At 42.1% G+C, this 12265-nt stretch overlaps 1 protein-coding gene across 1 annotated transcript in view; it reads right to left on the bottom strand.

Moving 5' to 3' along the window:
* Positions 1–10904, bottom strand: part of LOC139218997 (matrix metalloproteinase-17-like) — a 72193-nt gene extending 61289 nt beyond the window's left edge. The window contains exon 1 of the mRNA XM_070850761.1: positions 10764–10904. Within this exon, the coding sequence (XP_070706862.1) occupies positions 10764–10904 (141 nt within the window). The remainder of the gene's footprint in view (positions 1–10763) is intronic.
* Positions 10905–12265: the final 1361 nt, after the last annotated feature.

Raw genomic sequence — 12265 nt, 5'->3', positions numbered from 1 at the left:
CGCACAGGAGTATTTACTCACTGAGTGTAGCTTCAATTCTGTGCCCTTAATAATGAATGTGAGTGTCAAAGCAACCGTGGATGACAGACAGGCTGTCAGATCTGAGGATTTGTTTTGCACCTACAAGTTTAATAAATGTCAGCATCTAAAATAAAACGAATACAGTGTCATAGCCTGTGGTAAATGCTAAGATCACTCATGATACGACGGAATTTATATGAAAAGCAAACTATAGTACACTACTCCTGCATTTAAATGCACATGGGGGTCCATAGTAACACATGATTTGATTACAATTCATGGTGCTGCAATTAAAAGCACAGCAAAAGCCAGCTTGCAGGTTGGCATTATGGTTGCGTGCATTAGAAAGTCAGCATATTCTCCAACAGTGTGACTATTCAAAGAGACGGGAAACAGTGTGCTGCTTTGCCACTTGCTCGAGGCTTCTCTGCTTGGCATCAACAGCTCCTCCAGCTCCAGGTGAAGGAGTGTAATGTTGTATTGCTGAAATATTTGATCTTTCCATGACCCAGTTTGCATACTGTATGGCTCCTATCCAGCCCCGTCCTCTCCCTCCAATGTATATAACCAAAAATGTGTCCAGTTGGATTGCTGGAAAATTCAAAATGACAGCTCAGACTCAGCCAAAAAGAAATGGCTGTGGAATGACAATATTATCAGTAAGGATAATGAAGAAGAAGGTCTTTGGAAGAGGCACAGAATACTTATCAGGCTCAGCTAATTAAACTTGGTTAAACTAAACAAGATCAAGGAGCAGAATGGCTGTCCCTGATTAATATAACATTCATCACCGTCAGTTAAACGTGATGTCATTGTGGTGTATTAAAATAATCGGACAGCCTGAGGTCAGTAGTTGGCTGCTTAGCTGGCCGCCGATGCTTGGGGAGCTCAATGAATTCAAATTGAGGAGTTTTCTGCACCGACGCTCCGATCGAAGAAAATAGAATCATAACAAACAATCCATTATTTTTTCCTACTCCTGAAAATATGCAACTGAGAGGAGTGTTACTCCATTCCTAGTGATCAAGAGCCATCCAAGAACTCAGGGTCCAACTATACAGGTCAGGCAGTGTCAATACAGGAATGCGTCCTCGCTGACGTGACCACAGGGGAAAAATACTGTGTGAGATGGAGAGCGTTAAGTGTTAAGTTCAGGGGAAAAAATTATATGTATTACTTTTCTTTTTAATGTGTCACCTTGGCACTGACAGACTACAAGCCTTTCAGTTTGCAACTTTTCCAAAATATGTGTTTTGATGTTTTCTGAAGCCTACAGAGTAAAACACACAAGATTTAAGATAAGATAAGATAAGATAAGATATTCCTTTATTAATCCCACGACCTGCACAGGCAGGAACTTTACTCTTTACTTTACATTACCTCCCATTATTTACTCTCTGAAGGTTGCCTCTGTGTTACAGTAAATGTCTAAATACTAACGTCGCAGCATAGGAGCCTCCAATCACTTTTGTAAATCTGGGAAGTAGCACAGTGGCTACTCGATGGATTACCAAGCCCCTGGAAGAACTAGTGATGGCTCCTTGTAGTAGCTGATTGGTGCTCTACAAGGGTGTTTTTTCGATTAAGTTGCTAGGTTACAGACATATTATTAAATATATGATCAGAAATAAGTGGCCTAATGCTGCGGCACCTGTAGGGGGTGCTAGAAAGCTGGCGGTCCTGGTGTTAATTACTGTTTAGAGTATTACATCTCTACCAGTGTTGATGTTCTTTCTCTATCTGGGTCTGTTCAGGTGGGCCACAGTGGATTACATCTGAGTATCCTCTGCTATATTGATGTCATTTCTACTTTGTTCCAGTAGAGTTAACTGTATTTGGTAAAACAGCCTAATCACTAAATTACTTGTTCTTTTGTAGAGGATATGTAATTAGTTTAATTGTCACTTAGGGAAAAACATACTGAGAAATACGTCTTTTTGTTTGTCTCCCATGGGCTGGAGAGAGAAAAAACACTGCAAATACCCAATTAGCAAATGAATAATTGCTGAGCTAATGGGCACCTCAAGATACAATCTTGAAACAGCCACCCTCCAAATTAATGAGGGTGTGTATTGTGCGGTGGGACAAAGTGATTCTGTTCTCTGATTTTTATGCCTTAACGCTTATTGCATCCAAGCTTTTATTATGATTCTAATAAACTCACAGACATTGGCCGAACACCCAACATCTCCCAGTTGTGCGATCTGTCTCTCTGTCTGTCTCCATCTTTCTTCATTTCACTTAGACATACGCCAAAATGTGCCTTTATGTTGAGAGCATACAGTACTGAAATATAATTCCAAAGCACACATCAAACTCTCCCTCAGAACCAGTTTTTCTTTTCCTTTTCTTCCCTGTTTTGCACAAACCCTCCTTCAGGTTGATGTGAAATAAACTAAAAGCCAGCAGTGCCCATCACTCCTGTGCCAATGTCAGTGATGGAAATCAGTATGCATCTCACTCTGGAGAAGTAACAGCCTTTTTCTTTCCTCGCACGCATACAAACACAGAAACATGCTGTACTTATTTCAATTCTGCCAGTTTCAGAAGACAAACTTCAGAGGAGCTCTGTTGTTGCTTTGGGGTTTCCTCCAGTTCAGCTGGTGGGCCTCTGGATTATTTTAACTTAAACATGCAGGCAGCACAACTCAAGAAATCACCATAATTACAAGATCAGGTCAGTCCTTTGAATAGCTTTGGCAACCACAACCTTGATCTCCACTATGACTAGAAGGGGGCGGGATGCCTTGGTTAAAACAGGACGGCCACATGGAATTAATTTGGGGTTTTCTACATGGGGAGCCTGAGAACGAGCCTGCTTGCCTCCAACCCACAGTTACAGTAATTCATGAAACCAGTAAGAGCCACTGGGAGAGACATCATCATATTCAGCGGAGGAAAACGAATATTCTTGCTCGACTCCTTACACAGTTTGGTCCATTACTCCTGTAACCTCACCTACTCTGATATTTGGTTGTGCCAAAAGTCTGCATGCAAAGAAAAGCACATACATGCGTACATTTTGTCATTTGCATTTTATCAGATTTATAGAGCCGTGCATATGCATGGTTCTGTTTAATAAATCTCACTCATTGTGAAACTGGGCGCACATGCACTAGCCTGATTTCCACTCCAACAGTAAGCCATGGATGGATGTACATGCAGATAAAATGCTTCTGTGTGCTCCATAAGAAAAAAACAATTTTACAGATTTCCATGGGCTAGGTCCTCAATCATCACCAGGGCGAGAATCAGTATGTATGTCCGCGGCTACAACACCCAGGGCCGTATTTTCACGGTGGCGCTGGTCATGACCTTGAAATTTATTTTTCCCGTTTGTGTGGTATTTTGATGCCCAGAGCAGAGCGCATAGTGTGCAGGTGGGAGGCAAGGGAGAAAAAGGTGGGTGGTTCATTCAAATGAGGCAGCAAAAAGACAGTTGTTTAACGGAAATTGAGTCTTAGACATTGTGCTGGGATCAGACACCCCAGAACCACATCTGTTCCTGATGCCGGGTCAATCCACTGCCCCAACAAGTAGGAATAATGTGAAAAAATAACATTTAATGTGGTTACAGCAGCAGCAAGTGCATTATCTGTTGTCCACAGCTGCTTTATACTGTTTGAAAGCCTTGTCCTTCACTTCATTAAATCCCTGCAGCCATCTGAAGGCAGCAGGACAAATGTGTGAGATAAAGCTGCAGACTCCAATTTGGGAAGTGCCACGCCAGAGCACAGTGCCATCATGCACGACCGTTCACTTTGATTTAATCACATGGAAACGACACCGGGAAGCTACAAAATGACCACACACGTCTATTACAGCTCTGCATTCTGCATGTTTACGCAGTAGATGTTGGTTTTCTAGGCCTCATCATTTCTGTGCATCAACATTTTTCCTCCCCCAAAAGTATTTATTTAACTTAAGTTTTATTTTTGAAAGGCACTGCAGTGCAAACACTGCTGCATCACATTATGATGTCGCCCATTACGATGCGAGATACAGCAGCATTATGAATGAAACCGTGTCACATTGGTGTGGTCATTTCATCTTTGTGGTGCTTTACTTAGAGATGCCCACACAGCCTGTGTGTATTTTCTGTGTACACATCCTTTATACATCTGGCTCCTGCTGTTAACCACAAAACTCTTTCTCTAGGACAGCAAATGGTTGATCAGGCCTCAAACTGCTATACTTCAATTTGCAGATGAGGATTATGAGGCCAAAAGTCCTGTAAGACTTATTTTACAATTCTATTTATTGTAATAATGAGACAACATGCGGGTAGCCTACAGTAAATCACGTCCCGAATTCATGTTGTCAAACTTTATCTGGAAGTCGATATCTGGAAGCGTCATGCAGAAGTCTTGCAGCTGCCACACATCAATCCCAAGCCGCTATGCTACAGTGGCAGCCAATGAGGTGTCAGGGCTCTTGGGACCTTTGTTGAATTGGTTTCTCAGGAAATCATAAACTCCTCAGTAATGCTGACAGTCTTCTCAGAAACCTACAAGTCTCTGGAGGACTTTTACGCTTAACAAGGCTGAGGTGACAGATTGGATGGGAGTGAAGTGAAGGGCTGGTTTCCCTCTAAGAAGCTAAGGATGTGCACTACATCACATGCTGAACATTCACTCTCTGTCAATCTTTAAGGAGAAATATACTCTCTCCAACATTCAAGGCCTGTCCCATATGAGATCGTTCCTGAAATAATCTCTTTGCCCTGAATATGAGTCCCACGATGCATTTCTACAGACAGAGGGTCACGCTGCTTGATGGAAGTGGGACAGCGGAGCTAAAAGTATCTCTGATGATCCATCCAGGTTCACAGAGCAACAACAGATGTACATTGAAAATAGTTTTCATAGAGTTTTTTTTACAGGTATGGCATCCAGAGGTGTTACCCTGTTCATTAGGCTCACACTCACTCCTAAATCAAAGACAAGATATCAACATCTTCCTCTTCATTCAATGTGTTTTCGCTTCTTTGTCAGTTGTGTTATTTCAGTGCAGGAATCCTTCCATCGCACTTTCTCGTGACTGTCACTGCATCGAGCTTTCTCTTCTCCTCTCCTCTATCCCTGGGTGTAATCAGAAGCACCATGGTGTGCTGCTAGAAGGTAAAACCTCCTACTCAAAGTACAGGAGGAAAATGGAGGAAAAGACACAGAAAGAGTGAATAAATCTAATGCTGGGGAAAGTACACAAATTCCAGGCAAACACAGTGCTAATGAGCCAGACTGGTTGTATGAGAAACGGCTTGGAAATAAAATGATTTCCCTGTTATACCCTTCAGAGCAAAAACTGAATTATTAAAATTAACATTTTTCATCTTCCATACTGAAAGTTCCTGAACCGTTGTTGGATGGAGAATGGAGGATTAATGAAAATGAGTTTCAAACAGCAGAGTGGCTGAATTTCTTCCATTAGCATGTTGAAGGCTAAGGTTTTATTTTGGTTTGAACGCTCTTTGTTCTGGTTCTCTTTAGCACTTATAGTATTGACCTAATTACTGAGCATATCATGAGCATTACTGAGCCCCATCTACGTTTTTTTTTCCAGAGTCTTTGCATTTTTTGTTTCATGAAAAACGACCCAAAATAATTTTTATTGATTTACAAGTTATCAGAAAAGCCACTACAAATTGAGGAATTTTGGGGGCTGGAATAATCAGAAAAAAAGATCCTGGTGGGATTAATTAATACCAAAATAAACATTTTGTTCCAGAATACCTGATTTCACTTTTTAACTCTTTGAGTCCCGGGCCAAGCCTGTGTTCCCCGTGTTCCTCTCAAAGTCTTTTATTGGCTTCAAATATGGATGTGCTGCACATTTATTCACAGCACATTCAAGATTTATTTCAGGTTAATAGTTACAGTCCAAATTTGTAATGGTTTATATTCAACTGTAGAATTTACGAAAGACACAATTGCTATAAAATCCATCTTATTAGAATTGTGAAGGAAGTAATCCCATAATTAAAAAAAGGACAAAATAGCACCGGCTAAAATTGGTAAAATCACACCATGACCTGTCTGACTTGATGGGGGTCAAGGTTAGTTCACTAGAGCATCACAACCAATAAATAACACAGGCGACGTTTAGTGAACTCTGTACAGCCTCGTTTCCCATTAGGAGGAATGGGACGAAGCCAAAAGCTTTGACATGTTAAGTGGTGTCACACTTTGATTGATCTGTCGATTGAACAGCAAGAAAGGCAGATCAGTTCGAGTTAAAGCCTCACGGCAGGGTTAAACTTCATCTTCCCTCATATTCCTGCAAATAATTTGTTTGTTTTTGGTTTTTTGTTATTCCTTCTTGATGCAATTTCAACACCTGATTAGGACTCGTTATTTTGGTTTCTAGCGAGCAGGGAGAGCGAGCGCCTACCGCTCCAGAGGAATTGATGCCAGATGGCGCCGTCAGTGAAGAAATTAGACGGGAAAATGAGAGTGAGAAATGGACTGTGGTTGTCCTTCCAGGCGTGCACTCACACTTGCACAGTCTTAAGGTTTTAGGTTCATTGGTCGTGTTTCTTTAATGACTCAAATTCCGCAGGTGGCTGAATATACAGTAATTTAGGTAATTTATCAGCTGCTAATCTACTCAGCTCACGCTCGCTTATCAAAAGGGAAGCCCTGAATGTTCAGGTGAATAGTTCCTCTGGGAAACTTGGCGGTTCTGTTTCAGTGGAGAAAATACTCCTCATGAGGAACATAATATGATGAGCAGGAAACACAAAGCATATTACGTTTTAGTTGCTATGACTCAGTTCCCTCAAGTGCTGAAATTGCAAATTGGCGCTATGCAGTGATGTATCAAACTGGAGAGCAGCAAAGCTATAAAATGAATGCATGTGATCTGTGCTTGTGTGTAGTGTGGTTCAGTTATTTACAGACTGAGCGTGGTGTTGTTATGAAGATGCACTTCATACATTAGATTCACAATCTCAGCTAAACGCCAAGTGATGGAGGATCACCGTAATGAAGTGTGAGGGGACTGGATAGGAGCGGTGATCGAGATCAGAGGATTGTTTTGAGGTTGTTTTCATGTCCTGAGTGAATAGCAGTTAGAATCAGATACACCGGACACACACACACACACACTCACACACACTGTGAATGATGTGTGTAATCATCTGATCATATCTATACTTTACAGCCCATGCAGTGGCACAGAGTGATGCTCACTGTCTGTCCTCTGGCTCCCTGCTGCACTCCAAAGACATGAAATCAGTCACTGGCCAACTAATCATCATCCGAGCTGTTTACACTGATACTTTCTCCCCGTCTTCATTGATGAACTAGGAGCTTTAGTTACGTTGTCTAGATAAATTGTCTTTGCTGTTGGTAATCAAACACGAGAACCTCTGTTTTTACAACAATAAAAGCAGGATAACGTTGAATCTATCAGGTAATTAAGAAAAGTGTATGTCTGAATTAGCATTTCCTGCAGTGAGCCCAACATCACACATGCTTTCCCCTCTAGCAGAGCTTTTCAGCAGATGGTATGGTCGTGTACGTTACTGGAATAGCTACCACTGTGCTCTCTTCCACCCCTCATCTCCAAAGTGACAGTCCCATGTGACCTCAGAACAGCAGGCAGGAGGACACCACCTCCCCGGAGCTTCAGGAGCTTCTACAAAGACATCCTATTTCTGTGCCTTCTCTTAAAGACTGAAGCAAAAGTCTCCACACTCCCCCCCCCAAAAAAATGAAAGTACAAGACCTGTGCAAAGATCACTGCACCTGCTCACTCGAAAGAACTGGTCGAGCTGGGCGACTGGGTGAAAAATGATAAACTTGAAAGGCACTTTTATGTCATTGTGGTTTGTAAGCACAAGAACTTAAAAGTACAGAAAGAAACTTTTCAGATGCTCCCATTTTTCAAAGTGTGTGGACACAGTGAGAAATATGGTGCAGTGCTTCAGAACGCACGTCTTCTACTGCCTAGACCACCTCGTCATCAGAGCCCAGCACATTGCAGCTAATGGTCCCTGTTGCACAATCATCCACAAAGAAACTGTCAGAAGCAGCGTAGAAAGTGTGTGTGCATAAATAAATACACAGATTATGCTACAAGAGGGTTTGGAGATCTTTCTATGCTCGTTTTTATTCTGTGGATTTTGTTCCACGGGGAAAAAAAACTTGTCACTAGCTGCTTTTCTTCTACAAGAAAGAAACTACCGACATGTTCCAGCCAGTCCGCAGGCCTACGGGCTGTGAGTGATTGATACTAGAATAGAGAAGATCAATATTTTTCTATGCATCAGCACAAAGACTCAAATCCCACGCACAGGAGCTTTTAGCTGTGGCTTTTAGCTATCTATGATATAGATATTATTTTATTCAAAAGTCAAAAGACATGTTCAGATTTTACCTGCCTGCTTGACAGGCAGCGTGAAAGAACTGTTTGAAACGGTCAGCTTGCTAAAAATGAGCTGGAAAAAGAGGGAAATTGACAGTTTTATTGCATGAACTCAGCGACATCCATAGACCAAATGTGGACGTTTTCAGGACGGCATCCATCACTGGACTGGCAGTGTTGCTTTACATTTACTGGCACATGAAGAAGGGTGATGCATCCAAGGCATCACAGCGAGAGTAATGGCCCTCTGACTGCGCAGAAGCTTGCAGCACCACTTTGGACCGAGCGCAGCCTACAGCTCTATCTAGACGTGCAGGAAAGCTCTCACCTTGAGCATTATTTTCTCTTCCACGGTAAATGGAGGAAAATCACTGCTGTTATCACAGCTCATAGTTCACCCAATTTTCCAGAAACAAAAGAAAAGTTCTAACAAGAATCACTATAAAAAACAGTAAAACCTATTACCTTTACCAAGGCTGATGTGCCAGCTGAAGTGCACTCATGCACTTTCATAACTATGTTTTGAAAATTAATATTAAACTCGTCTGGTCACACAGATAACCTTCCAAAAGTTACGTGGTGACTAAGAAAAAGAGAAGCAAGCATGATACACAAGAGAACATTTTTTTTTCATTAACTCCTGAATGGTCATAAAGCTGGAAAATATTATAGTGTTCAGAATGAGAAGCAGAGTTTTATGTTACAACTGGAAAATAAAACAAGACGATAAGTCTAAAGTCTAAAAGTCTAAAGTCCAAGGGTGGGAGGGCTATTCTGTTAATGTAGCAGTCTGTTTCAAGGCTCGGGTTGTTTGTTGCCAAGTCTACTCAGGGAGGAAGAGGTGTGTGCAGGTTGTGATGAAAACCCTGTCAGATGTTGCCAAACTGACCTTTGGGAAAACCTGAAAAAAGATTGGCTCAGAGCTGCGGTGCAGCAGACCATGTCCTGATGTCAGGGTTGTTGGCATCCACCTCGGCAATGAGTGAGTGTGTGTGTGTGTGTGTGTGTCGCACTGACAGAAGATGAGGATCACATAAGCTTCCTGGGTGTATACTTTGTGTGCTCTGATCTCATTAGAACTACTAGATTATGTAACTTCTGAGCAACACGAGGAGCATAAATGCCATTTGTTTAAGTTGAAACGCTCTGTCTCGCCCACACACATTGTGTAAAGTAGATTAGAGATGATGGCCTCACTCTCACAATCACAGCGTCTGTTGTGTTCGATGTGAAAAAAACAAGCAGCTAGTAAAAGGGAAGGTACACCGCCTGGAGGTGGAGGAAAAACCTAAAGTAACACACGCGTTAAGAAACAAAAACTGATCTACTCAGTGCCCTTGTTCTAGTCTTTGTTTAGAAAGACGTAATCCTCAAGCGTCGGTTTCAGAAAGAAGAGTTTGAGCACCGACAGAAAGCAAAACAGAAGTTGGGATGAGCAGCGACAAAAGAAGCCTGATGTTCCCCGACAGGGATGCTGCCTCAGTGACGACCATAATGTTTTCTAAAGACATTTCAAATGATCTTATATCTACAACAAAGTGTACCATCCATCCATCTGGAGAAATGTCAAGAAGACACACACAGATAGAGACCCAGTTCATCTACAACTCTTTTTCTGCCTTAACCGGAGCCTTGACTGTGTGTCATGCTCTGTGATGATGATGATGATGATGATGTTTAGCCAGTGCCTGCTGTGCAGTCCGTGTGGCTTCCTTCATCACTCGTACACATGCAAACATAAGATGATGTATGACTGTGAGTTAGAAGTTCTGAGGCGATCCTGCAGCTTCTGAGCACACAGCTACAAAAAATAATCAGTGTATCAGAGAGGGCTTAAGATTTCAGCTCAAGTCGATGTGTTTACACCCTTCATCTGTTCTGATGGATTCTTTTAGCTCCATTTATTGCTCCACCACCTCTGTTGGAAACACAGTTGAAGACTATGGTGATAAAACAGCCCATGATGCCTTCATGGGTCATGTCTGTCCCAGTCATCTCATTAGCACAGGATATGTCAGCACACTGCAAATCTCCTCACATACATTTATTTATTGCAAGGAACTTGATTGAACATTGATTTCTTTTTTTTCTATCCATTTCTCTTGTGTTTGTATAGTCACCTGATCAGTGAAGTTCAAACACAGCTTTAGTAATTTTGCACCATTGTGCCTCGTGCATCGGACTGCAGAGCGGCGTTAGAATTCAGAGCAAGTATCTGGAGAAGACGCACTGGACGCTCCAGAGTAGCCCAAGAGAGGAGGAGGCGACCCCGGCAGCCCCCGGCACCACGGCACGGTGGGTGTCACACACACATTCACCGTAGAAAAACTTCCACCCCCCCTCCCCTCCATAAGTAGGTAGACAAGAAAACTTACCACCCCCGTGTCCAGCTGCTCGGTGGTCAGAGAAGGAGCCGCTCCAGTCAGAGGTAAAAACCACAACATGGGCACCAGCAGCAGCAGCAGCATCTCCGGAGAAATACTCCTCATCCACTTGTGAAGAAGCAGAGAAACCATGATGCCCTATGACAGGCTGCTCCTGCAGGGCTCAGACACCGACCCCGACAGCCGCATCCACGGGATAAATCACACGCCGACCCTGCTGGAAAACGAAGTCTCCCTCACTGTGGAGCGCAAACACAGAAAACACATGAAACCCGGCGCCGGTACGAACACTTGAGAGCATCAGAGCAATTTATGTCCCGCAGAACTGCGCTTGTAAGTGGCACCTAAGTGTCCGCAGTCAGAGATGAGCTGCGGGTTCTCGTCTTATGCTGAGTCCATGTGAGGGATCATCTCTGGAGGAGGAGGCAGAGCTCCGCGCTCCGTCGCTGCGTCTGGAGCGCCTGAGAATGAAGCAGCTGTGACTCTCTCAGCAGACATCACCCTCAAAAGTCAGCACAAGAAACTAGAAAACTTCCGGACAGAGCTCACAAAATAAAATCCCCCCCCCCCCCTGCTGGACTTGGAGAAGTTTCTCTCATAAAGGGCACGAGTGTAATTTCATCAAACATTTCATGGTTTAGTGTCCCTACATCTACCAAACATCAGCTGGTGTTTCAGTTTTATGTCACTGTGACTTAAATACACTGAATTTGTTTGTTTTTAATAATAAAACATCTCTTCTGAATGTCATGACTTGTTATAGACTTAATGGTTCAATTAATTAATCAGTCAGATTCAATTATATTTATTGTTTAAATAAAATATGCACAATATAGATGTGACCAGCAGCTACATTTAAATCGTACATTTCCTGATCATGCCCGCAAGCTTAATACTCTAAAAATAAAATGTCAACATGTTTTGCTTATTTGGCTTTTCTCCAACACCTCTGAGCAACCTTGTGCTTTTATTTTGAAGTTGGATTTTCAAACTTCCAGTCGCCTACTTTTGAGTTTTTTTCTGACTTTATTTAAACAGCTGTGAGATAAATTGAATTCAGTTTGTGGCACCTTTTATTTAATCTCTTTGGCCTTTTATCATAATTTATAAATCAGCTCATTTCCAAAGGAAGATAATTAAAGAGTGGCCATGTTGTTCCAGTCATAGTTACGGTACAGTAAGGTTATGTAATATGATGCTGTATGATAATAATAATACTGTGCTCACACTAAATATTAGTGCTGCTATTGCTGACTAATAGTGTTGCTTACATGATGATAATTATTTTTCCTGCAGGGTCAGACAGCTTTATTCAGTGGTGGAGTCTTCACTGACAAGGATGATTGCCGTGCTCAAGGTTAAATAAGCATCGTAAAATCCTCATTTAAAATAGATGAAGCCAACAGAAACATGATGAAAAGTTGGATGTACTTCACCAACAAGCAATTACATTTTATTTTCTCAGTTTGAAATTTAGAACATCACAGTAGCTT

This window comes from Pempheris klunzingeri, chromosome 19 (assembly GCF_042242105.1).
Source record: "Pempheris klunzingeri isolate RE-2024b chromosome 19, fPemKlu1.hap1, whole genome shotgun sequence".
NCBI lineage: Eukaryota > Metazoa > Chordata > Actinopteri > Acropomatiformes > Pempheridae > Pempheris > Pempheris klunzingeri.
Note: the sequence above shows the minus strand (reverse complement) of the source record. Positions and strands in the feature narration are given on the sequence as shown.